Source organism: Muntiacus reevesi, chromosome 17 (genome assembly GCF_963930625.1).
Source record: "Muntiacus reevesi chromosome 17, mMunRee1.1, whole genome shotgun sequence".
NCBI classification, from domain to species: Eukaryota; Metazoa; Chordata; class Mammalia; order Artiodactyla; family Cervidae; genus Muntiacus; species Muntiacus reevesi.
The window spans coordinates 834750-861959 of NC_089265.1; the positions used below are offsets into that span (position 1 = coordinate 834750).

General features: G+C 48.1%; 1 protein-coding gene across 5 annotated transcripts in view; it reads left to right on the plus strand.

Moving 5' to 3' along the window:
* The window catches only part of PALLD (palladin, cytoskeletal associated protein), a 373189-nt gene that overhangs the window by 161930 nt on the left and 184049 nt on the right, over positions 1-27210 (plus strand). For all 5 annotated transcript variants that reach the window (XM_065908290.1, XM_065908291.1, XM_065908292.1 and 2 more), the window contains 6 exons: positions 1667-1845; positions 8805-8871; positions 10313-10418; positions 11688-11762; positions 15645-15786; positions 16837-16860. In XM_065908290.1, coding sequence (XP_065764362.1) covers positions 1667-1845; positions 8805-8871; positions 10313-10418; positions 11688-11762; positions 15645-15786; positions 16837-16860 — 593 coding nt within the window. The remainder of the gene's footprint in view (positions 1-1666; positions 1846-8804; positions 8872-10312; positions 10419-11687; positions 11763-15644; positions 15787-16836; positions 16861-27210) is intronic.

The following is a 27210-nucleotide window of genomic DNA, read 5'->3' on the forward strand; positions in this document are numbered from 1 at the left end:
TTTTCCAAATTCGCTAGCATATTGAGTGCAGCACTTTCACAGCATCATTTTTTAGAATTTGAAATAGCTCAACTGGAATTCCATCACCTCTACTAGCTTTGTTCATAGTGATGTTCCTAAGGCCCACTTGACTTTGCATTCCAGGATGTCTGGCTCTAGGTGAGTGATCATACCATTGTGGTTATCTGGGTCATGAAGATCTTTTTTGTATAGTTCTTCTGTGTATTCTTGCCACCTCTTCTTAACATCTTCTGCTTCTGTTAGGTCCATACTATTTATGTCCTTTATTGTGCCCATCTTTGCATGAAATGTTCCCTTAGCATCTCCAGTTTTCTTGAAGAGATCTCTAGTCTTTCCCATTCTATTGTTTTCCTCTATTTCTTTGCATTGATCACTAAGGAAGACTTTCTTATCTCTCCTTGCTATTCTTTGGAACTCTGCATTCAAATGGGTATAACTTTCCTTTTCTCCTTTGCTTTTTGCTTCTCTCCTTTTCACTATTTGTAAGGCCTCCTCAGACAGCCATTTTGCCTTTTTACATTTTTTTCTCTTGAGGATGTTCTTGATCACTGCCTCCTGTACAGTGTCATGAACCTCTGTCCATAGTGCATCGGGCCCTGTGTCTATCAGATCTAATCCCTTGAATCTGTTTCTCACTTCCACTGTATAGTCGTAAGGAATTTTATTTAGCTCATACCTGAATGGTCTAGTGGTTTTCCCTACTTTCGTCAGTTTATTACCCTTGCTTTCAGACTTAATAGAGACAGATACCTGTAGTCTGCTGTCCAAGTGCAGAAAAGACTAGTCTTCAGTGACATGAAAAGGCCGAATCCAGAGAAATCTCTGATGCTGATTAGGAGGTAACTGGACAGCTGTCAATCCTTTTAGTCATTGGTGGACATTCCTTCATATTTCTTTAAATCTCATTTTGAGGGGAGGGAGTTAGGGAAGCTTCATTATTTTCTTTTTGGTAAAAATCCTGTTGAGAGTTTGAAGTGCTCAGTGTGTGAGGAAGAACCCTCGTGAAAATGGTCCGACCTCTTGCCACCTCCCACATCGCAGACTCAGGGGATGGAAAGGGGTAAGACCCACAAGAATGAATCACAGACCGCCATTGGCCCTGCCCATACCGTGGGACTGGGTGTGCCACTGGAAAGGTCTCCAAGCAGCAGCGGTGTGGACAGTATTAATCTGCCCAGCTGGCAGCTCGGCAGGCACATTGCTGCCTGCGGCCGTAGTGTGACCCTCAGTCTCCCTGGACATACCACATCTTTTGAGTACCATGTTCATGTCACGTTCATATTTTTTTCTAGAGAAGAACAGTAGATGAAATTGTAACAGATGCAAGAGGCATTAGTGATAAAAATTTGTAAGACCTTGGAATTTGTGCTCCTGTCAGTTTGTAACTGGCCTGGGCTTTCCCAGCTTGATGATGCTCCTTCGTTCCACGTTGATGAAATGTGCAGGACGCTTTATGGTGAAGACCCAGGGGTGTAGTCTAGCCATGTATTTCATGGCCTCAAATGCAATAGCATTCAGTGATATCAGGAACTCGGGTCAAACAAGCATCTCATTACACAGCCTCTCACTCGTGCTAGTGCTTTGCTGTTGTAAACATCTCGTTTCCTTCTCTCCCTCCCATCCTGCAACTCCTGTTGGTCGGCAGATGGTTCTGTGAGGGGAGTGAGCTACACAGCAGTCCCGACATCCAGATCCTCTGGGACGGGGGCGACCTGCACAGCCTGGTCATTGCCGAGGCTTTCGAGGACGACACGGGGCGCTACACCTGCCTGGCCGCGAACCCCAGTGGCTCCGACAGCACGTCCGCCGAGGTGTTCATCGAAGGTACCCAGGGCCTGGGTGGGAGGGGACCCATCACTTCTTATGAACGTGGCTTTCCCACTTTGTGAATCAAACCTCAGTTGTCCCAGAAGCTTTATGGGTAAATGAAATTGTTCTGACACTTGGGCATACATCAATGATGTCTGATGTCAGCATTTGTTCCTTTTCATTTAAAACATTTCAGTTACGTGAACTTAAATTTATAACACTAAATATCTGACTTATTTTTTGTTTCTCTGGTAGATAAAGAATGGGAACATACTGAAGTACTAGGTCTGTCGACTAAAGTTCAGCTCTAAAGACTTAGGATATCATTCACGGGAAAGTTAAAGGATTGAATATTTTTGAATATTGTTGTTTTTATTAATTGTAGACCTCTTTCAGGGTCTGACCCTGGATGCCATGGTCTCTAACTTGATTTCACTAAATGTGGTCTTTAGCATGGCAGCCCCCCACACCGCAGTCCTGTTCTGCCTTTGGGGTCCCTGCATGAGCTACTTAACATGGGGAGACACCCACAGTTACACCGGCCACATGTGGTCGTGGGTCTGACTTCAGATCCCAGTGCTGTTGGGAGGATTGGTCTGGGCGGAACCAGATTAAAGAGCCTCCTGGAAAGCGCTGTAGGAAACTGCCGCTTGCCCCCGTGAAATCAGGGCGATAACTTTTTTAAAGCCTGGTTTTGGTGTATTTTTACTTTTAAGAATAATTACGTGAGATGGAAGAGAATTTCACACAAACTCTTGGGCTCCTCTTATGACTGAATGGAAAGGATGGTTCTGCGTTCCTTACTACGTGAGACTTGGGGCATCTCTGTTGTTTCCTGAACCTTGCTGCAATTGCTGTCCGCCTACAGCATGGGGCCGGTTACCAGTGGCTGGGAAATTTCTTATAGATTCAGAAATCTCAACGAAACCACCCCTAAAAGTGTAACAGCCTACTGGTTGGAAACTCTCTAAATTTCACTGTCTTGTGCATCAAATTTTAGAATGGTACTGAGAAAATTTCAGCTTAAGAACAGTAATGAGCTTTTCCTTGTTGTGTTAGCTAGGGACCAGGCGCTGGTCTTCATTTCTACGTGGATTATCCCATTTAGTCCTTAGGAAAATCACCCCCTTCTGTGGCTGAGGAAGCTACAGCTTAGGGAGACTTGTAGAGCTCCGGACCTCACACACACTGTGTCTACACACACAGATGCACACACAGAAAGACATACACACACTGTCTCTCACAGACACACACTCTCACACACACACACACGCTCACTTGAGTCATAAGGACTGGACCCAGGTAGTGTGAGCCCTTCTTAGCAGCCACGGAGGAAGACACAGGTGAACTCAGGATCTTGGGGCTACTTGGTCATTGCCCCATCCAGCACGGGCCTGGGATGTGCGTCTGGAACATCTCAGGACATCACTGAGCTTTGGGGCAGTGGCCGTGTGTTCCCCCGAGAGGCCCCTGGAGGGCAGGCAGAGGTCTGGGTACTGGGTGGGGACCCTTGCTGGACAGGCTAGGCCTCTGCCCTTGCTCAGGAATGCTCCAGGAGGGAAACACCCGCCCCCAGCAAGCTGGAAGAGAGCAGAGGTGGTGGGGGGAGTCAGAGGTCTTTCTGAGGGGTGGCATCTGCCCTCAGTCCCAGCTCTGAGAGGAAGTGTGGGGAAGGCCGAGGGGAAGGTGCTCCAGACATGGGGGCGTTGGGGGGAGGTAGCCGCAGGAGTGGCAAGTGTGTCCTGGAGCAGAGGGGGCAGCAGGGTGGCGGCCAGCTCACACGGGATGTGGGGCCTTGTGGGCACCATCGGCAAGCTGGCCGTTACTCTACATAAAATCATCACTTGTGCAGGTTTGCAGTGAAGAGCCAGAGTACCTGATTTCTGTTTTTAAACTGAAGTTTGGCTTGTAACTGGGAGCCCAGTAAGACGTGTGCTGCAGCAGGCCCGAGGAAAGGTGCTGGTACTGGGGAAGCACGCTGTGTAGACAGAGGGAGAGGCGGCCAGATCCACAGCCACGTGGTGGGGTAGGTGCGGGCCGTGGGGTCCCGGCAGCCAGCACACCCAGGGGTTTGGGCTTCTCCATTGGTGTGGATGATGTGGCCCGTCAGTGAGATGGAGGATGGGGAGCTGGGCACAGAGGGGAGTGGGTGCGGTGTCTGCATGGCCATCTAGACGGCTGAGTGGGCAGGCGGGCAGGAGTACGTTGGGTATAGTTAGGGCCCAGGCCGAGGACGTGTCCTGGAAGCTTCAGGAGGTAGATGGTAGGCCAGGGCACGAGACCGGACGGACCACGTCTGAGCCGAGGACGACCCCTCACCTGGGTGCGCCAGGGCAAGAAGGTGCCGCAAAGGAGGGGCCCGGGGTGGGCGGAGCAGGTCAGTGTTTGAGGAGGCAGGGAGGAGAGCCGGCCCACTCGGGCCCCTACTGCGGGAGGTCTCTCGCGAAGGACGAGGACACACAGCTCCGGGTGCCGATGGCAAGTTCAACAAGAGGGGCCGTGGGCACCTGGAGGAACCAGTGCCCCAAGGTCCTCGGACACGGAAGGAAACGTGGGGACGCCTGGGTGGCGCCCAGAGGCTCTGTCCAGACACTACAGGGCTGGGGCCGGAATTTGGACAGGAGCACAGGGTCAGATGCTTTTTGCAGTCTTTTTGCTTCTTGGTTTTCATAGCAGACTTAACTAGAGTCTGTGTGAAAGACTTCCTTTCCCTGCTGTGAAAATAATCCAAGGGAGAAAACAGACCCTGCAGAGGGAGACAGAGTAAGGTGCCAGGGGGCCAAGTCTGGGAAAGGAGAAGGAAATGGACTCCCCCAACAGTGTGTGGGTGGTGAGGAGCTGCTGTCAACAATTTCATGATGGTACCCAAATCCGTGGGTGCTCAAGTCCCTCAGAGCAGCAGTCCCCGACGTTTTTGGCACCAGGGACCTGTATCGTGGAAGAGTTTTTCGAGGGTCAGGGGTGGGGGTGGTTTGGGGATGATTCAAGTGCATTACATTTTTTGTGCACTTTATTTCTGTTAGTATTACATTGTGATACATAATGAAATAATTACACAGCTCACCACAGCGCAGAATCAAACGGATGGTCCCATCTCAGGGCAATGGGAGTGACAGGGACACCCGGAGTGTTTTCTCTTGTCCAGTCTACCCCATTGTCTCATTTTGGTTGCTGTCAGAAAACCCTGCTTCACAAAGATGGGATGTTGGAAATGGAAGCAGGCTTTTCAGTACTTTTGTAGAAACCTCAAGATATTCCACCTTGACTTTAATGCAGAGCAGATGGAGATTTGAAGTTGTATCAGACATACTCTTAAGGCCACCATCATTTGCAGTCTCAAGCAGTTGATCTTCTTGTAGCATGGACAAAGTTGATTCACCTGGCCTGTTCACAGATGGGTCATGGGTCCATTCTTCACAGCTCACGGGTCTTTTGTGGTTGGAAAGTAATGCTCAAGCTCCTTTGAAAAACTGAGGTAGGTGATCATGCTTCAGCTAGGAGAAAGAAGACCGTGGCTCAGTCTCTTTCAAAATCTCTGCTAATGTTTGAATTGTCCAAACTCCCAATACTCACTTGTCACCTTCACAGTTCCCGTTTGTTCTGAACACAGCTACTTTGTCTGCCAACTTGAGCACAGCTGAAGTGACAGAATGAGTTCATTGAGCAGGTTGAATATGTCACACAAGTGAGCAAGGTTTGCGATCCACCCTGTGTCACAGGTATGTGCTGCCAGTGGTGACAGTTTTTTCTAAAAGAAATCTCTGGAGTGGCTCTCATAACTCAGAAACTGGCCAGGGACCTGCCTTTAGAAAGCCATCTCACTTCTGTGTATAAAAGCAGATGTGTGCATTCATCTCCTCACAGGGCTGTGCCAACAGATGTGAGTTAAGGGCATGTAATTTAGTGTGGTTGATAATTTCAATCACATCCTGCAAAGAACTGTTATGTTCAGGTGGCGTTTTTTGGCTAGCCAGTGTTTCTCTGTGGATGACACAGGAGGTAGACTTATCCAGAAGCAAAATCTTTGACCGAGTAGTGAACCAGAAAGCCGCCCACTCTTGGCAGCCACTCCACCCATGTATATGCCGATACAGTGTATACTGACGCACAGTGACCCATTCCGTTTCCTGATATGTAGTCATTCCAAGACTTAACAGTTCAATGGCTGTGGTATTGACTGGCAACAAAAGTACACGTCACATGTCCGCTTGCACATCCTCCTGGAGAGCATATCACACAGAAATAAGCATTGCTGTCTGTTGCCCACGTCAGCAGACTCGTCAGCCTGGACTACATCCCACAGGGATTCCTTAACCCCCCTAGCAGTCCTGCCCCAGCACCCTCTGCTGTTTCATCAGCTCGTCTAGTTACGGAGCTGGCCACCTTCTGAGCTGCAGCGTCTCCCAGAAGTTCAGGACACATGTCCTTAGCGGCAGGCGGGATCAGCTCCTCGCCAATAATGAAGGGCTTCTTAACTTGAGCAATGCGGTTAACCAGTGAGAGTGATGCTCTCAGTGCAGACACATTAGATGAAGTGGTGCCCTTCAATAATTGCTTCTGTTTTTTGTGTTCATGTTTTTTCTTTTAAAAAAAACTCCAAAGCCTTGTCTATTTTTTTAAAAAGTAACTATTTATTTATTTATATTTGGCTGACCTGGGTCGTTGTTGCTGCACGGGCTTGTCTCTGGTTGCAGTGAGTGGGTGCTCCTCGCTAGCTGTGGTGTGCAGGCTTCTCACAGTGGTGGTTGCTCTTGTTGCAGAGCACTGGCTCTGGCTTCAGTAGGTGCAGGACGGCGAACTCCCACAGTTACCTGAGCAGGGCACTCACCCTCAGTAACAGCTGAGAAGATGCTGTCTGCAGGCAGACAGCCGACTGCAGAGACACATGTAGTGTGATTCTGTTTGTGCAAATATGTACACAAATATACAGTCTCCCCTCATCCGAAGTCTCAGGAAAAGTAAAACTGCACTGTGAAAATATTAAACGGAAAGTTCCAGAAATAAACAGTTGATCACTTTTGAATTTTGCGCCATCTGAGCAGTGTTGATGAGATTGCTCATCTCAGCTTTGGCCACTGGGCCATGAGTTATCCCTGTCCCGCCTGTCAGTCACTGAGGTTGTTAGACTGAGGGCCCAGGGCTTGTGTTTACCGACCATAGTTTTACTAAAAATGACCCCACAGTCCCAGGGTAGTGATGCTGGCAGTTTGGACATGCCACAGGGAAGCCACACAGGGTTCCTTTAAGTGAAAGGTGAGAGTGAGTGAGAAAAGGGGAGAAAACCATATGCTGAGGTTGCCAAGATGAATGGTGAGAATGACCCTTCTATCCATGAGGTAGTGACAAAGGAAAACGAAATCCACATTGTTTTGTTATCATGTCTCAAACCCTAAAATTTACAGCCAGTGTATAAAGGCATTAAATTTATTCAATAAGATATTTTAAGAGAGAGATACCATAGTCATATATGTTTGTTGTTATTTTTATAATTGTAATGTAACTACATCATCATAGTTGTTCTATTTTACCATTAGTTATTGTTGTTCAACTCTTACTGTGCCCAAAGTGCAAACTACACTTTATCTTAGGTATGTCTGTATAGGAAAAATACAAGTGACAGGGTTTGGTGCCGTCCATGGTTTTGGAGTTTTGGAATGTATCCCCCACTGATAGCAGGGCGGGCCACTGTACGTTTGTTAATACACTCAGTTTATCTGAAAATTGCAGCCAGATTGTTAGCCTATCCAGGATGGCATGAGGGACGGGATGTACTGTGCTCACTCTTACGTCACACAGTTCTGTGCCACTTGGTTACCTTTCTGTTGCTGTTCAGTCACTCAGCCGTGTCCAGTTCTTTGCAACCCCACGGTCTGCCAGGTGCCAGGCTCCCCTGTCCTTCACCATCTCCTGAAGCTTGCTCAAATTCATGACTGTGGAGTCAGTGATGCCATCTAACCATCTCATCCTCTCTCGCCTCTGTCTCCTATTGCCTTCAATCTTTCCCAGCTTTACTTTTCTATAAGTATATATTATTTTACTTTAAGATATTCTAAATAGGTAATTTAAATAACTCGTGTTAAATATGTCTCATCAAGGAATTATCAAGAATGTACTTCTAACCATCACAGTTTTTCTAAATGTCACCTAAAATCTCTTATCACAAAATACATGAGCATTAAAATGTAAATACAACCTGCCTTTTGGCCTGAAAACCCAACAAGGTGACCCTTAATTTAAACACAGCAATGAAGCAAATGAACTTGGGAGGGTATAATCCAAACTTAGAGACGCCCCCCCATTCAAGAGTGAAGCCACAGTCAAGTCCCAACTGATCAGAGTCAGAAAGCATCTCCTCATTAATGAGGAGTGAAGGTATTGATAATTCACACCATGTAATCTGGGCTTCCAGATGACACAGTGGTAAAGAATCCTCCTGCCAGTGCTTGAGGTACAAGACACACAGGTTCAATCCCTGGGTTGGAAAGATCCCCTGGAAGAGGAAGTGGCAACCCACTTCAGTGTTCTTGCCTGGAGAATCCCATGGACAGAGGAGCCTGGTGGGCTACAGTCCATGATGGTGCAAAAGAGTCGGACATGACTGAGCACACACAGGGCTACTGCTACCATGCTTTCTGCTGGAAAGCGCGGAAGTTTAAGGCCATGGCTGTCTTTACACACAGACACACACACATTGATTCCATAGTTGTTCAGCCATTTAAAAGTTTGGTTACAATGCCCAAAGGGACAAAAATGAAACTAGGAATAAATCTGACACTAAACATATACTGATTTGAAGAAAACTTTTTCAGGACTTCTTTTTTAAACTGATTATCTGAAAAAACAGACTCAGTAAAAATGGTATGAAACATTCTCTGTTTCACAGTAAGACTCTGTATGTTACTGTCTGAATGAAGAATATTACCCTTGGAAGCCGATATAGATGCTACATACATCTTTGTTTTTTTTTCACTCAGGTGCCAGCTCATCAGACTCTGACAGTGAAAGTTTAGCTTTCAGATCGAAACCTGGAGCCATGCCTCAGTAAGTGTGTTGATTCCGTCAGTTTAAGGAGAAAATGTCAGCAGGCTTGTGCTCAGTGGCGCTGCTTGCATTGTGCGCTGAAGGCAGAGGTCAGCCAATGTCAGTCAGAGATCAGATGCTTGAACCTGGAACACAGTCTTTGACTTTTGAACTTTGAAATCTACATTTCATCATCAGTGTCCCAAAATCTAACCATCCACAACGTTAGTTCCAGTGACACCTGACTGCTTATAAATGTGTAGAAGGAGCAGTCACATTGAGAGAAAATTATTTAAATCATTACTAAAATGTAAATGACAAACAATTTATCACATAAATTAGAAAATATCTAATTAGACTAGAAATGGGTTTCCATTTGGATAAAGTGTGTCTCCAGTTAGATCATGTCATAAAAATCTCAAAATTTCATTCTCCCCACAAAGACATAGGGATTATTAGTAATATGTTAGGATCTTAATTATTTTGCAAAGATAAAATCTACCAAGATTTTGTAGAAAACTCCATGAATATTGAGACTGTGCTAGTAAATTTGTTCAATTTACTAGTATATACATAACAATCACAGCCATTCAGCATCAAATTATCAGTGACCGTTCATGTTAAAGGGGGCTTCCCTGGTAGCCAAGTGGTAAAGAATCTGCCTGCCAATGCAGAAGACATGGGTTTGATCCCTGGGTTGGGAAGATCCCCTGTAGGAAGGCATGGCAACCCACTCCAGTATTTTTGCCTGGAGAATCCCATAAGCAGAGGAGCCTGGTGGGCTACAGTCCATGGGGTAGCAGAGAGACATGACTGAGTGCTAACTGAGCATTTGTGTTAAAGGGATCTTAATAAGATCACATACTCTGCTACCTGTGCATTCAAACAAGGATCTCAAGTTTAGTGAAGTTACATGACTCACTTGAGATTACACAGCCTGAGACTTAGCAAAATTGGACCTAGAAACAACTCTTAACTTTTATGCACTAAGAAAAGACCACAGTGCAAGACATTCTCAACTTTACACATTGTGGAACTGCAACGAAGAGCAGCTGCTGGACTGAAAACCAACCTCCAGAGCTTTGAATTAAATATAGAAGCCCAGTCCTAAACATTTCCTAAACGTATCTGCTTACTGCTATAGACTGGGCTTTTCTAAGTATTATCTTTTCTCTTAGGATTTTCCAGTTCAGTACTTTCTGCTTTCTAATAAGAGCTGAGATACATAGTTACATGACTTACTTTCATCTGTGTGTTTATTTTGCTGATGTCTGGGGGGTCGTCTGAATATATACTGAGCACCGCTGTTCTAACTATAGGTTGTGGGTCCCCATTTCTAAAGCAGTTACAGTTGAAGCAACTTGAGCAAACATAAAGAAACTGGCCTGTTCTGTGGAAATGTTTCAAAGAATAATCCCTGTTTAAGAAAATCTGACCCAAGATCTCACTCCTTACTTTACAGAGCTCAGAAGAAAACCACTTCTGTGTCCCTGACCATTGGATCATCATCCCCAAAGACAGGAGTGACCACAGCTGTGATCCAGCCTCTGTCAGCCCCTATTCAGCAGGTGAGCCTTATCCACAGCCCGAGGGGAGTCAGACTCTTTAGCGTAAAGACCGCAACTAGTCCTACCTTGAAATATCTCCTCAGTGGACACACAACTGGGAGAAAAGAAAATGAAAAGTTCTTCCTTTTAATGCACTAAAAATAATTTTTAATCCGAGACACACCACTGATTAATCAACATCTGCGTTTCCTTTGGGAATTTCTTTTTCTCGCAGCTAATACTCTAATAAAGTGGTATCTGTCTTGGCTGTTACTGCTTGATTCCCCCTCACGTATGTGCCATCTTCCATGTAGCCAAGTTCGTTAGCTCGTTTAAAAGAAAGTAGAAAATGAGAAAAGTCCACCTTATCCACAAAGTCCACCTGATTGATAGGGCTCAGAAGTCCACCTGTCCTCTGAGAGCTTAACAGATAATACAGGAATATTCAGATTCCTTCACTTCACTGTGCATTTTCATCCTGCTTTCATTTCATTGTAAGACTGCTTTATCCAAGAACAGTAGTATGCATGACTGGGTCACTATAGTGCCTTCACTTGGCAAACACAGAAGACCTGAAGCTTTTTTAAGTAAACAATTAGCATCTAGATGTCCCTAAGTCAAATGTGATGCTTTGCGTGGTGCTGTGATGGGCATCTGTAAACCGAGGAGTCTTGCAGCGTGAGCTCCTCCCTGAGTCATAAGTGCGTCTGACGAACACTGGTGTGCCCTCCGGCCACTGGACACCTGAGGGCGTTTTAACAAATTACGGGCCTCCCCTGGTGGCTCAGTGGTCAACAGTCCACGTGCAGTGCAGGGAGATCTGGGTTCGATCTCTGTGTTGGGGAAGATCCCCTGGAGAAGGGAATGGCAACCCACTCCAGTATTCTTGCCTGGAAAGTTCCGTGGACAGATGAGCCTACAGTCCATGGGGTCGCAGAAGAGTCGGACGCAACTGAGCGACTAGCTCTTACTCACTTACTCTGTGGCATGTTGGGTATGCACACCGTAGAGAAAGCACATCTGAGATGAGACACGAGGGAAGAGCCAAGCAGTAGAAGTCGCTCAGAGGCGGCACGTGTAGTAGACACTCCCTGTGCACCCCCGAAGCAGAGTGGGACTTACAGAGCCCGTTCTGGTTGAGCCAGCGGACTTGTTCGTGTTCGCTCTGTAGGCACTGGCAGGTCTGCAGGGAGCGCTTAGCCCTGTCGTTGACCGTGCCGCCCCCCACGCGGGTCGTCTTTTCCTGGTTTGCGTGTTCCGGGTCTGACCCATTGTGCCTCTGCCCTCCAGGCCCCCAGCCCCACCTTGTTCCTCTGCCGGCCGGATGGACCCACTGCCGCCTGCCTCCCGCCTGTCTTCACCAAGGTCAGAAATGGTCCCATGGGGTGTTTCTCCTGTCTCCTCCCCACCTCTTTCTGAGAAAATTATAAGTTTTGTAATTGGAGTTGAGTTGATTTACAGGGTTGTGTTAGTTTCAGGTGTACACAAAGTGATTCAGTGATACATGTACTTTTTTTCAGATTCTTTTTCCTTATAGAGTTTTAAAAAACATTGACTAGAGTTCCCTGGGTAATACAGTAGCTTCTTGTTGATTATCTATTTTATATAGACTGTGGTGTGTACATATCGTCCCAATCTCCTAGTTTATCCCTGCCCCCTTTTCCCTTTGGTAATAGTAAAGTTTGTTTTCTAAGTGTGTGGGTCTATTTCTGTTTTGTATGTAAGTTCACTTGTATCATTTGTTTGACTGAAAGATATTTAAAAGGCACAGTTGCAGAGGTGCCCCATGCTGTGACCAGCATACTGTCAGAAGTCACGCCCCAAGCCCAGTCTCTAAGTTCAGTGTAATATCGCTCAAATTCCAACAGATCCTTGGTTTTATCTATGTTTGTCCTTGAACTTGCCAGTCTGATTGTAAATCTTTTCTGGTTTAGAAAGTGGCTGAGAGCAGCCGGGGTCCTCCTACAGGGGCAGGCTGAGATGCTGTTAGGATCTGAGATGTCAGGGCTCCCTAGAGCAGAGCGCCAGGATGGCAGGGCTGACTCAAGCCTGGACAGACAGACAGATGAGGCCCCGAGAGCGCCCACAAGATGCCCCAGCACCACGAGGCTCACTGCGCAGGGTGGGCTCTTCGGAGGTGGGTGCCACGCCACCCACCTCACAGGACCAACCCCAAGTGACAGAAGACGAATGTGACAGTATTTTCTGCAGTCCATTATCTGAAATCTGTGAATCTTCCGCAAGGCAGCCAAGAGGAGGGTCTGTTTTCATCCAGGGATGATGCTTCCTCCTAAGCCAGCCTGCAGCCAGCTTGGTTAAAGACCTCTTCCTACAGCGTGTTTACGGAGGACACAGTCAATGAATGAGGGTTGTCGACACCAACAGTGACGGTCCACCTCCCCCTACCCAGGATAAAATGCCCGAAGAAGGAAAAAGTCCCGTCCTGCCTATGAACAGCGGTGTTGGGATAACAGCCCATGGGGCATCCATCCATCCATGCTCAGAGCAGGGGTCGTTCACAGAGCGGCTGGCACGAACGCTGCCTGGCGCTCAGGAGCTGCTCACACACAGCCCCATCCGTGAAATCTGTGTGAGCTGCTGAGCTGTTGGAACGCTGTCGGCTTTGGGGCCAGGGCCCCAGGCACCTCCAGGCTGAGCTGTCACATCCATCCTGGGGCACCCAGCGGAGAGAGACCTGAGACTTCCCTTTCCTCCCGCAGGGCTGCGGGGCTCCTCTGGGCCAGCCCCAGCCCATCCTTGTCCGCACAGCGCAGCCCAGCTCCGGGGGCAGAGATCCCAGCGCAGTGTCCCTTAACCCCAAAGAAAGCCGGGAGGCATGCTCGGAGCCTAGTAGTCCACATTTTTCTAAAGCTTGAGTTTTTAAGCCGCAAACAGAAGAGTGGCTGCAGCGCTGCCTCCTAGGTGTGGACAGTGACTGTCCCCGCCTGCGGTGCGGGCCTCTTCCTCCTCGAGTGTGCCTGCAGCACGCTTCCCCTGGGGGCGGTGCCCCTCCCTGCCCTGCCCCATACTTCAGGGGCCTGGGCTCTGCCAGTCCTTGGGCGCCTCCATCCGTGTCCCCCCACACCCTGGTGGGGGTCCCTGGGGCTGAAGCCGGAGCTGCCGACCTGGTGGGGACAGCAGCTCATGGGCCCCAGGGACACGCTCGGGGCCAGGAGAGCAGCCGCCCCATGTGGCATTTCTCCCTGGAGCTGTGGACCTTGCAGGGAGTCTTGGTACCAGGCGGACCCGGCAGCACGCGATGCCTTCCTGTGGACCTCAAAGCCCCAGGGCCCCGGACCAGCCTTCCAAGGTCAGCCGTGTTGGCGTGGCTTTGGTCAGGAGAAGCAGCTCCCTCAGGAGGAGCCGTGCGGCAGACTTGGAAAACTGCGGAGACCTGTGTGTGTGACACGCTTGCTTTCTACCCAGGCCTTCCTTTGTGATTTTCCAGTGTGAGCAATATGCACAGTCCTGGGAGCAAACCAGAGGCCCCTAGGTGTCTGGAAGCTCACACGTGGAGAGCATTTGTGCAGCGTCTGTAACGCGCTGTGAGTGCTCCCTGGACACACTGGGGAGATCAATGCCTCCATCCTCACTAGCCGGACCCCGAGGGCCACATCTTCCCTGCTGACCTGCGAAGTACTGCTCTCTGGGCCAGTCAGAAAGTGGAAGTCAATTTAAAACCAGAGACTTTTCTACATTTAAAAGTAAGAACGAAGAGAATGGACTCAGAAGTAGGTAATAATATTCACCTTTTCATTTACCAAAAAGGCTTTTGGCACCAAAATTCTCACCAGGTACATTAGACTTTCCTGCTTCTGCCCACATTGTGGACGTCCAGGGTTTACACAGGGCCAGGTGCACTGCAGGCCAGTTGCTACAGGACCTGCAGTTTTTCTGAGGATCTGTGTTTTTCCCCTGCATACCATTGGCCGTCTCTTGAGGAAAATGTAAAATAAAAAGCAAAAATGGAGACAGGAAAAAAAAAAAAAGCATACTTCCTAACGTGAATTTGTTTGCTTTGGTTCTATGCATAATCATTTATTGTATCTGACTTACTTCAAGAACTGTACGTGTCCTTTATCAGATGCAATACCCTGTAGGCACACATGTAGATAGTAGAACGTTTCGGTGGGCCCGTGGCCAGGCAGTCCCAGGGGAAGAAGGCAAGGGAGGCATCTGGAAGGGCCAATTATTCCTTTGGATTTCAGTAGCCGGTTTACAAGCTTCAGCTCTTTGCATCTGTGAAGCCTCCCTCATTTCTGGTCTGTTGGGCTGTAAAAGTTTATGGGTCTGGAGCTGGAGTGGGTGGGGCACCAGGGTGACGCGCTGGTCAGGGGGAGGAGGCAGGGAAGGTCAGGGGGTGCCGTGCTCAGAACCTGCAGGTGAGTGGGATCTGGAAAGGGGTCCTGGTGCCCCTGTCTGTGGGGCAGCAGTGCAGACACGGCGTAGAGAACAGACCTCCAGGCCCGGGGAGCGGGGCTGGCAGAAAGAAGAGGGTCAGATGAGTGGAGAGAGTAGTGTAGAAACATATACACTACCATAGGTAAAATAGATCGCCAGCTGGAGATTTGCTGTGTCACTTAGGGAACTCAAACCAGGGCTCTGTGACGACCTAGCATGGTGGGGCGGGGAGGGAGGTTCAGGAGGAAGGGGCATATCTGTACCTGTGGCTGACTCATGTTGATATTTGGCAGAAACCAACCTAATATTGTAAAGCAATTATCCTTCAATTAAAAATAAATTTAATTATTAATAAAAACAAAACCTGCAGGTGAGGAAATGCCAGCCCTCCTTCTGGTATAGCTGCCCCAGGACGCTGGTGGACAGAGGCGGGTCCTGGGGGAAGGTCAGGGCTTGGGGCACAGATGGGAGATCCAGGTTCAGCCCTTGGGTCGGGGAGGTCCCCTGGAGAGGAGTATGGAGACCCACTCCAGTATTCTTGCCTGGAGAATCCCATGGACAGAGGGGCCTGGCGGGCTCCTCTGGTGGACACGTGGCATCGCCTTCCCCTCCTGCCCGGTCCCCCAGGACTCTACCCCCGGATGGAGCACATCCTCGTGTAGATAAAGACAGGTCATGGCGACACTGAGTGCCATGGGTGATGGAGCGTGTGTACTGCAGTGCGGGCCAGGGGCCTCCCTCACCATCACCTGGGATGCAGCGCCCTGTGCTTGCTGCTCTGAGTCACGAGAGCGTGCCATGTGGCTGAGTGAGCCCAGCCCTGACGGGTGTGTCCTGGTGTTTCAGGAGCTGCAGAACATCTGTGCGTCCGAGGGCCAGGTGGTCGTGCTGGAGTGTCGTGTGCGAGGCACGCCCCCACTGCGGGTCTGCTGGTTCCGACAAGGCAGTGAGATCCAGGACTCACCGGACTTCCGAATCCTGCAGAAAAGTAAGCAGAGGGGCCGCCTCACAACGCTGCCCACAGCACCACCTGGGTCTGACCAGGCCCTAGTCTCCAGTCCAGGAGAGCCAGGAAGGGTTTAATCACTGACATGCATGGATTTCTTCTTTGTTTCTTTTTTATTTTTTGGCATTTTATTATTTTTTAATTATTTTTTATTCCTCACTCTTGAACCTCCCACCCCATCCCACCCCTCTAGATATTTTTTAATTTTTATTAAAACATAGTTGATTAACAATACTGAATTAGTTTCAAGTGTACAGCGAAGTGATTTAACTATACATATATATACATCCGAGCTTCCCTGCTAGCTCAGATGGCAAAGAATCTGCCTGCCATGCAGCAGACCCCAGTTTGATTCCTGGGCTGGAAAGATCCCCTGGAGAAGGGGAAGGCTACCCACTCCAGTATCCTTGCCTGGAGAATCCCAAGGACAGAGGAGCCTGGCGGGCACAGTCCGTGGGGTCACAAAGAGTCGGACACAACTGAGCAACTAAGCACAGCATACAGACATCCATCCTTTTTCGGACTCTTGCTCCACATAGGTCGCTACGGAGTATGGAGTCAAGGACCCTGTGCAGGACAGGCGGCCTGGTTGTTTGTCTGTTTATGGACAGTGGTGTGGGTGCATAGATTTGTGATCTCAGAGTTGAGGGGACATGAGTTCCAACACATTAAAGCCATTCTGCTGGCTGTGGGTCCTCACACGCCCTGACTGAAGTTTTCTTTTCTTCTTCTGTGAAATTGCACATCCACATTTGAAATCAAAGTTGGGCCAGTCATCTTATGAGGCTCTGAGCCTTCTATGAACTGCAGTTGAAAACCTTGCTAGTGAGAGCTGTTAAGGGGATTTTAGTTTATTTATGGGAATATAGATTGATCTACCGTCCCTCTCTCTTGTACGATGGGGCTTGTCTGCAGTATTTCTGCAGACATGTCCTAGACAAGGTCACAGGAAAGGATGGGCAAGTTTAGTATGAACGGAAACTGACTCAAATCTCTGTTTTGATTTCTTTTTTTTCCTCATGTGGGGAACAGAACCTCGATCCACAGCTGAACCTGGTAAGAAGCTTTTTCTTTTTTCCTCTCTGCTAATGTATCTCTTCAGTTTCAGTAGTTCTTTGTTTCCGTTTTAAACCACATGCGGAACAATGTTTTTGCAGTTCCCTGGAAATGTGAAACCCCCTTACAGACAATATCTTCTTTATTGTGGGGTCTGCACACTGCATTTTACATCCAGTTGTTTTATTAGTGAAACATTAAGTTCCATTCAGACAAGGAGATCGGGCTCAGTGACTTAAGGCTTTTAAATCCATGATCTTTTATACTCAGAAAGCAAACTAAGCTAGAGATGAAAAAGCATCCTGCTAAGATTTCAGTGGAAGAGTGGTCTGCGGCACATTTCTGCTGAACAGAACACAGCTAGACTGCGGCCGGGAGATGTGTCTCCTGGCAGAGCAGCCTGACGGTGTCGGCAGAGCGACCCCCGGGGCTCCGTGTGAGCGCCCTGAGCCGTGACCGCTTCCTGTGCTGCGGCAGGAGTAAGGGCATCTCACCCTGTGGTGTCTCGCTCACACACCCCTGGCCTCATCAGGGCCGTGTGCTCCAGAAGCCTGGTCTCCTGCCCTCCGCCTCACTCTTCTCCTGCTTGCCTGGCTTCTCACAGACAAAACTGAAGTCTAAAGAGAAGCAGAGATTTCTGTCCACGTGTTCCTAGCAGGTCCTCCTGGAGGACACTGTCTCAGTGTTTTTCCCAGCAGTGACGTCACCAGCTTCGGTCTTCTTGCTGAAGGTTAGGAATGATGTGTCTCTGTTTCACCATGGTTGCGTCTCTCAGGAGCCAGACTTGGCTCTGGCTCTTCTTGGAGAGCGTGGAGGCTCCTGGTCAGAAAGGCCAAGGTTGGTCCGGAAGCTCTCATACCCCAGCAGGCGGCCTGAGGGGCAGAAAGTGAGCTAGTGAGGATCCGAACGTGAGGGATGCTCAGTGCACCCTGAGGGGAGGCTGCACTGGATCTGATGCCTTCCGCTTCCTTTTAAATCTTTACTGGACAGTTGGTGATTTAGAACATTGTTAGTTCCTGCTGTTCAGCAAAGTGGATCAGAGCACAGTCCATGGGGTCTCACGGAGTCAGACACGACTGAGCGCTAAGCACAGCACACACGTGCACCCGCTCCTTAGGTTCTTTTCCCGTGTGGGCCACGGCAGAGCGCTGAGCAGAGGCCCTGTGCTGGCCGGCAGGCCCGCGTGCGCACTGTCGGTGTGTACTAGTGTGCACGCTGGTCGCAGTCTCCCAGCTTATCCCTTTCCCCCTTCTCCCCTTCGTAACCATAAGATTATCTTCTGCACCCGTGACTCGACTTCTATTTTGTACATTAGTTCATTTGTACCATGTTTTTAGATTCCACATATAAGCAATATCATATGATGTCTTTCTCTGTCTGACTTACTTCACTCAGTATGACCATCTCTAGGCCCATCCTTATTGCTGCAAATGGCATTATTTCATTCTTTTTATGGCTGAGTAATATTCCATTGAATGTATGTGCCACATCTTTTTTATCCATTCCTCTGTCAGTGGATATTTAGGTTGTTACCATGTCTTGGGCTTCCGTTGTAGCTCAGTCAGTAAAGAATCTGCCTGCAATGCAGGAGACCCGGGTTCGATTCCTGGGTCAGGAAGATCCCTTGGGGAAGGAAATGGAAACCTACTCCAGTATTCTTGCCTGGAGAATGCCATGGACAGAGGAACCTGGTGGACTATAGTCCCATGAGTTGCCAGAGTTGGATATGACTGAGCGACTAAACTACTAACTACCACTCTGTCTTGGCTATTGTGAATAGTCCTGCAGTGAACATTGGGATGCAAGTATCTTTTTGAATTATGGTTTTCTCCGGGTTTATGTCCAAGAGTAGGATTGCTGGTTCATTTGGTACTTCTCTTTTTAGTTTTTTGAGGAACCTCCAAACTGTTCTCCATAGTGGCTGCACCAATTTACATTCCAGCCAGCAGTGTAGGAGGGTTCCCTTTTCTCCACATCCTCTCCAGCATTTATTGTGTGTAGACTTTTTGATGATGGCCATTCTGACCAGTGTGAGGTGATACCTCATTGTAGTTTTTATTTGCATTTCTTTAATAATTAGTGATGTCAAGCATCTTTTCCTGTGTTTTTTGGCCATCTCTGTGTCTTTTTTGGAGAAATATCTATTTAGGTCTTCCATTTTTGATTGGGTTGTTTGTTCTTTTGGCATCATACTGTATAAGCTGTTTGTATATCTTGGAGATTAATCCCTCATCAGTTGCTTTGTTTACAAATATTTCCTCCAGCTCTGTGGGTTGTCTTTTCACTTTGTTTTTGGTCTCCTCTGCTGTGCAAGCACTGACCTGATGCCTTCTGTTGGGTGTTATACCCGGACCCAGTGCCCACATGTATAGTCCCCATGGCTGGTGCTGTGATCACTTTCCAAAGTATGGAAACATAACTGCATATTTTGTCTGTGACATGGTTTCATTAAAATTGATGCTGTTTAATGATGATGCTGTTCCCCGATAGAGGGAACTTCTAAGGCTCAGTCTCCTGTGTGAACTGGTGTGGAAACCCTATGGGAGTCAGGGCACATCTCTTACATTGCTATTTTAAATAGACTAGATAGACAGATGAATGGATATAAAAACAGGAGTCAAATTTCTCCTTTACCCACAAGAAAGTTTGTATGAAAAAATCTATGGAGAAAGTATCTCCTGATACTTTATTTATTTACAAATAAAACTAAGTCTTGGGCCAAACATTCTGAAAGCATTTCTGGTGGAATGGATTAAGAGTGCACTTGAGGTTGCATTTTGGATTCTATCTGAATTCATGCAACTCTTCTTTCATCGTGTTTTATCCATTGTCGTCACCTACTCAGGTGATGTGATTTATTAAATGTCTCTCGTGACCTGTGTTGGAAAATCAATTTCCAATCATCTGAAAATTCAAAGCGTTGGTTAGAAATTGCATAGTTCAGTTTCTGCATATGTGTGTGTTTGAAAATTGAAAACACTCAGTATGCTAACTAAGAAGGATTTGGTGAAGAGGGAGAGAAACTCCACATACTCTCACCCCTCACACAACATACACGCCTGTCTCGGTTATGTTTGCTGTTTTGCTTCTAGAATTTGGTTGAATTATTTAGTAAAACCAGTGCTGAGCAGCTTCTTTGGGTAATCTGACCTCTAGAGTGTCCTTGAATGCCTTTGGGTTAGTGACAACTCTTGCCAGGAAGAGCAGGATGCGGAAGGCCTTCCTCATAATCGGCACATCCTCCAAACGTATGGAAAAGTCGGCCCTTTCTGGCTCCGGTTTCCTATTTTTCTTTTCCCTTCGATTTGATCTGGAAGCATTTAAGAAAATAGATTCCTTCATTCCAACCACAATAATAGCATTTGCTGAAGACAAATATCAGTATTTTTTTGGTTGAATAGTATTTCAAGCAAATCTGTCAATACAAGGCAAACCACAGATATAGTCATCAGTTATGGAAAAAAACACAACTAGTCTTCTCTGACCTCTGGTAATTCCTCCACAATTGTGTTTCTCACAACACAGCTGGATTGCTCCTTTCTTTCATGGAGGACTATTACAGTATTTGGCTTCAGGAGTCCCCTTGGCATGGAGAATTACATAAAATCCATAAACATGAATAACGATCCAAGTGACCACTTACATGAGTTGTTGAGTTAGAACTTCAGAACAAGCAAATATTAACACATATTTGTAGTTGAACAGTGTCCTGGCTTGCCTGACAAAACCACATACGATTATGATTCCTTTACTGGGAGGCAGAGGTCTTCTAACATTGACCTTGAAGTTGACTGATGCTTCCAGGGTAGAAAACTCAACTTTTATTGAACCTTCTACATTCTTTAAATGACTAGATGGGTAGCTCCATCCCACAAACGGACCTGTGAGCTCTTCGACCTTTCGGAATGTATGTAGGAACTGGCTTCCCCCCTGGCTATTTTTAGCCACTGTTCAATGGAGAGGAGATAAATTTTGTTAAAGGACTAGGTTGAGGGTGGTCTCCAAATGCTAAGGCGTACGATGGCTTGAGATTCAGAATGCATCCAGCCTTCCCCCACTTCCTGACCCGCTCACTCTTGTGCTCTCCTCCCTGGCTGGCCTCTTCCCTTCCTTCCTTTCCCCATCTGCCCTCTCCTTTGTTTATATCTCTCTTTTTCTCTTCTCTTCATTCTCCTTCCTTTCTCTTCTTCGTGGGTAAGATAAAGACCTGGAAATGAAAATGAAATTCACTGGTGCCTGGACGCAGCCCCTGGAGGGGTTAGATGTTTAGATAAAGAAGGAAATAGCCAGTTCCCTCAGTTGTATTACACAATGGAAGCAGGTTTTTCTCGTCACTCCTGCACTGTCTGTCTGATGTGTCTCCGCTGCCTTCTCGTCTAGACAGAGGTCTGCCTGCATCACCCATCTCCTCAGCCGCTCAGTCCACAGCAGCCAGTGTGCTCAGGACTCACATGTCTTTCAGAGAGACTGCCCCACCTCCTTGACATGCTGAGCTTATCCTGATTGAGTCCTTCAGAGACCTGGGGGGTGGGAGGGAGGGGGAGGGGAGGGGAGCGGGCACAGAAGACCCGTGTGACGGCTGTCAGCACCCAGGCCCCGACTCAGCTGTCTAGAAATGGCCACAGCCTGCATTGAGTTACTCCTACGGCATTGTCTCATGGTGTGTAAAGTCCAAACTCCAAAAGTGTGCCTTATTGGTTGGGGGATGGTGCCTGAGAAAGTGTGGCTCTCTGCTCACCAGGGCCACCCGCCCTCCTAGCTCTCAGAGTGGAATCCTGAGTCAACGTGTGAATGAATTATATTTTGTTACATGAAGTGAGGTGCTGAGTGGTTGGAGGGTGACTGTGAGGATGTTTGAATGCAGTTCCAGGTTAAGATGGTAGATTAAACAGAAGTGGCTTGGATAAACCCTGTGGTTCCCAAACTGTGTGGCCAGACACCCCATGCACCATACCTGCCAACAGAGTTACTGGAGGTGGTGGAGATTTTCAACAAACACAGTGAGACTTGACATATAGATAAGGACTGCTGGCTTGAGACGGCTCTGCATCACAATGTTAGATCATTCTCTGTTCTCTTCGGTAATATGGTGGTGGTTGTTCAGTTACGCAGTCATGTCCAGTATGCTGCAACCCCATGAACTGCAGCATACCAGGCTTCCCTGTCCTTCACCCTCTTCTGGAGCTTGCTCAAACTCATGCCCGTTGAGTCGATAGTGGCATCCAGTCATCTCATCCTCTGTCGTCCCCTCCTCCTCCTGCCTTCAATCTTTCCCAGCATCAGCGTCTTTTCCAGTGAGTCAACTCTTCACATCAGGTGGCCAAAGCATCAGAGCTTCAGCCTCAGCATCAGTCCTTTGAACTTTGTGAAACTGAGTTTTTGGTGTGTGTGTGATGAAAACCAAGTCCCACATGCAAACCAGTGTGGACCGTGAGAGGAGGGTGGCGGGTCCAGCATGGACCATGGGAGGAGGGTGGCGGGTCCAGCGTGGGCCATGGGAGGAGGGTGGCGGGTCCAGCATGGACACAAGAGGAGGGTGGCAGGTCCAGCGTGGACACAAGAGGAGGGTGGCGGGTCCAGCGTGGACCATGGGAGGAGGAGGTGGCAGGTCCAGTGTGGACCATGGAAGGAGGGTGGTGGGTCCAGCATGGACACAAGAGGAGGGTGGCGGGTCCAGCGTGGACACAAGAGGAGGGTGGCAGGTCCAGCGTGGACCATGGGAGGAGGTGGCGGGTCCAGTGTGACTCCGGGAGGAGTTGTGCCATGGTCCAGGGCTGAGCACACATAGACACATACACACATGAGTGATCATGGGGATTTAAGAATAAAATACTGATATTTTTCCGTCAATTTATGTGTATTTTTAAAAACAGTAACTTCTTAAGACCTAGATATTATTACATTCTTGGGAAGAACTACTTAGTAAACAAGGCTGTTCACTGCATCTTTTGGTTTGGAACACCATGAAAAATTTCTGAGACAGTTAGGGTCTTGTGAACCATGAAAGTCTGGTTTAAGGTCTGGAGAGTGAGGGAAAGACTTCAAGCAGGAGACAGAAGGACCACATCACTCTGAGGACCTGAGACCTGCCTCCTCCCCCCCAATGCCTGCTGCCCTAGCCCTGGGAAGCCCGGCTGAGCTGAGATGCTGGGTCTCCTCTCTGGGCAGCTGGAACACCCCGAAAGAAAAAACCCCACCCGTGACAATCTAGGAGTTTCTTCAACACAGAGGCAGCTGCGGGAAGACCAAGGTGCCCAGAGCTCTCTGTTGCTCCGAGCTTCCACACGGCTCAGAACCATGAGGATGGGAAGAGATCAAAACCGGATGGAGAAACTGCCCTCTGTGGTGTACAGAAAAGCAGGATGAGCTCCCCAGAATGCACTGTGGAGGAAGCAGACCCACTAAGAGAAATCATGGAACACAGCAACGCTATCATCAGAGAGACAAGAGAATCACCACACCCAGGAAGCAAAACTAAAAATACAAGACCTGGGAGGAGAGGAGGGTGTTCAGAAAACGAGGAGTTCGTGGAATGAAAAGACTGGTAACAGAAAGAAAAGCTGGGAAAATGTCTGACAAAGGAGGAGGAAAAGACAGAGGAGGGATGTGAGAGAGAGAAGGATTGAAAATCAGACGGTAGAGACCCGCCAGGGTGGACTGCACGTTCGCACCTGGGATTCCAGGAGGCGAGGGTGATGGGGAGGGATTATCCGTGAGACACTGTGTTTATTCCCCAAACTGGAGGGAGTCTGTGTGCAGACTGAAGGGACCCTGAGCCTCAGTGTGTGGACACAGTGATGGCCACGTGTCGTGTGAAGTCCCTGCGCTCGGGACGAGGCCATGATGGCCCCACACCCGAGGAGGAAGCCTTGGCGCACAATAGTACGTGGATCGGAGAGACCGGGCCTCGGAGCAGGCTCAGAGCACTCAGAGGTGAGGCAGGCCTTCCACGTGCCGCTGTGATGTGCTGGACCCCAGCCGAGCCTCTGGCTCCACACAGAGATGCGCTCGGGATCTGTCAGACTTGCATGGCTTTCGGGGGGCCCCGTACCACCTGTCTGCAGGCTGCGCTCCTGGCAGCGAGAGACCTCACCGGCCGGAGCGAGACGCAGGGCAGCAAGGAGTGTGACAGCAAACGCGGGCAGGGCTGGGGCGCCCACGGGGCACGGCCGCATTGGGATGTGGCGAGGACAGACACAGTGAGGCGTTCCCCACTCAGAGCTCAGGGCCTGCGCCCATCTCCTGCCCTGATGACAGATGATGGGGGAGGCGGGTGCCTGACCCCAGGTCGCATCTCTGCTGGGCCTGACCCCCATCCCTGCCTGCGGGATCGGCTGGGAGCACACTTGTACCTGCTTATGGACGTGCTCTGATCTGACCCAGAGCTAAGAGCAGAAAGTCAGCCAGGTTAAACTTCAAAGCGGTCACATGACAGATGCAGACCCCGTAGGTCTTCCGGCCAGCTGCTCCGCTCCTGCCGGTGCTCAGCCCCTCCACACAGCCCCCAGCCAACCCGGAGCCCCAGATTTCCCAGGAGACCCTGCGGCCGGGACCACTCAGGACCCCTATGTGCTTTGGTAAACCCCTGGGGAAGCTCAACTTTTTTCTGACAGTGGCAAGTTGGCCTTTTCTTTATACAGTAAGATAAATGCTGGTTGTGCTCAGCCATGTCCGACTTTTTCAGGTGCTGTGGACTGGACCCCCCCAGACTTCTCTGTCCTTAGGATTTTCTCAGTGAGAATACTGCAGTGGGTTGCCATTTTCTTCTCCAAAATCCTTGTTAGTCAACATTTAAGTGAAGTCAGAAAAAATAAGTATCATATGACATCACTCATGTGACATCCAAAATAATGATACAAATGAACTTATTTGCATAACAGAAATAGTCACAGATGTAGAAAACAAGGTTCCGGCCACCAACGGGGAAGGAGGCTGGGCAGGGATAAGCTGGGAGATTGGGACTGAGATGTTCACAGCGCTGCTTGTAAGACAGGGAACCATCAGGGGCCCCCTGGGCAGCACGGGGAGCGCGGCCCAGGCTTGCAGCAGCTCGTGTGGGGAGAGGACCTAAAGCAGAGTGGGTCCATGTCCACGCATAACTGACTCACCCTGCGTTACACCTGAAGCAGCACGATGTGTGAACCACCCACGCGCCGATGAAAGTAAGTTACAAGCAAAGTGAACCTAAAGGGCGCACTGCTGAAGAGGCTACAGACGTGTGGTAAACATACGAGGACGTCAGACGGAAAGGAAGACTCAGCCGGGGTGGGTGTTGGGGGCATTTCTAAAGAACTGGTCATCTTTCTTTTCTTAGATTTATTGATGAGTCTGCTGTGGTTCCTTTCAATGTTACTCCCTAATCTGTGCATTTTTATTTTTTTAATTTTTTCATTGAAGTGTAGTTGATTTATAATGTTAGTTTTTGCTGTATGTTAAAGTAATTCAGTTTTATATATGTGTATGTATATATATATATGCATTCTTTTCATATTCTTTTCCACTATGATTTATCACAGGATACTGAATGTAGTTGCCTGTTCTGTACAGTAGGTCCTTGTTGTTTATCCATCCTATATATAAAAGCTTATTACATCTGCTAAACCCAGCCTCCCAGTTGGTCCCTTCTTCCCCCACCCCTTCTTGGCAACCACAAGTCTGTTCTCTATATCAGTGAGTCTTAAACTGTGCACTTTAAATATCTTTCTTTATATATGATAGAGTTGGTAATTTTTAAAAGTCCTTTAAAAAATGTATATGTCTTACAGTTACCCACACTGAATCACATCTTGCTAACTTTAGTCCAGATTCCTTTTTTATTATTATTAATAGTTGCATTAGCCAAATTATGTGGTTTGGAAGGTAAAAGCTGCATTTTATTTTTAGTTAGGCTGGACCCCACAGGGGAAAAACAAAGTCCCGTGAAGGAAGACATTTATGAAAACATCTCCCAGTTACCCAGAGGATCCAGTAATATAATCCATGCTGCTTCCTTATTTTATGTTTCCGGAAACAAAATGGTTTTGTTTGTATTTAATGAAAAGTTAAGCATGACCAAGAAGTTGAATGAAATTTGGGATAAACCTCTGAGAGGTAGTTATATGATTAAGTAACTTTTAAGTAATGGTAAAAAAAATAGAATTTACCACCAGCAAAAAGATTTCTGATTTAGTAAGTTGTTATATGTCTTCAAATCAAAGCTTTCCAGTTAGGAAAATTGGATTCGAATAGATCATAATTAGAGTCATTAGTAAATTTAAACTTTTCCATTTTTTAAAAGGACAGATTTTTAATACAAGCAAGTGAGCCTCTGTCTTTGAGACAAGCAGTCATTTCCTGATTCCCATCCCTCACCAAAATGTACCTCACAGATGTCTAAAGGTCTTTGTTCAAAGCAGATGCTCCCGGATGAGAACTGAGTGCTGGCGCTGGGCTCGTGCCCTGTCTTCCTGGCTTTCTTCTTCCCTTAATGTCAGAAGCATACGAGCCAAGATGCTGCTTTCTCAGCAAAACATGAGCCTGTTGTCACTTTCGGATGCAATTTTCCAAGAGAAGCAAAGCTGAACACCTTCTAGGGCGCTGGACTAAAGCTTCATCTTGTGAAAGCCCCTGAGACGTGGCAGTGTCTGAAGATAGCCCAGAGAACTTGGTCGTGCTTTTTTATTCTCTTTTGTTCAGTCTGTAAACTGTCCCGTCGGTCATCAGCTCTGTGCATGGACATACCTCATTTTATGCAGGTGAAGTGTCCCTGAGAATTTCTAGAAAATGAAGTTTGTGGAGTCAGATTTGAAACCCAAAGCCTTTTCAGTCTCTGAAGGGTCCTCTGGGTGAGAAGGGGCAGCTGAATAGACAAGCTGGGGTTTTCTTAAAATGGCATGACTTTAAAAAAAAGAGATCACAAAATTGTAGATAACATAAGAGGGCACTCTGAGAGTTAACGAGGTCATTGCTCCCAGACCGATTTCTCTCCTCCCTGCTAGGTAGGACCTTATCCTGATTTAAAAGGTACCTTTACAACACAGCAGTGTATGAACTGTAAACAGCATGCTTGCAAGGAAAGCTTCTCAGGCATTTCTCTGTCTCCAGAAGCTCCATCTTCCAGGACAGCGCGATGGGGAGGAGGGCACGGGCACCCAGCAGCAAGTGCTGCTGAGCCCATCTCCCAGAGGATGGCCAGCACAGGGTGGAGGGTGGGGGTTTTCCCCAGATCTCCATAGACTGGGCTTCTCTTCTCCTCTCTTCTCTTCTCCTACCAGCAGGGCCCTGTGACAGCGCCCTTGGGGCTGGACTGGCGTCCTCCCAGTGTGTCTGTCCCTGGAGGACGCAGAGCCCAGCTTTCGTGCAGGTGGGCTT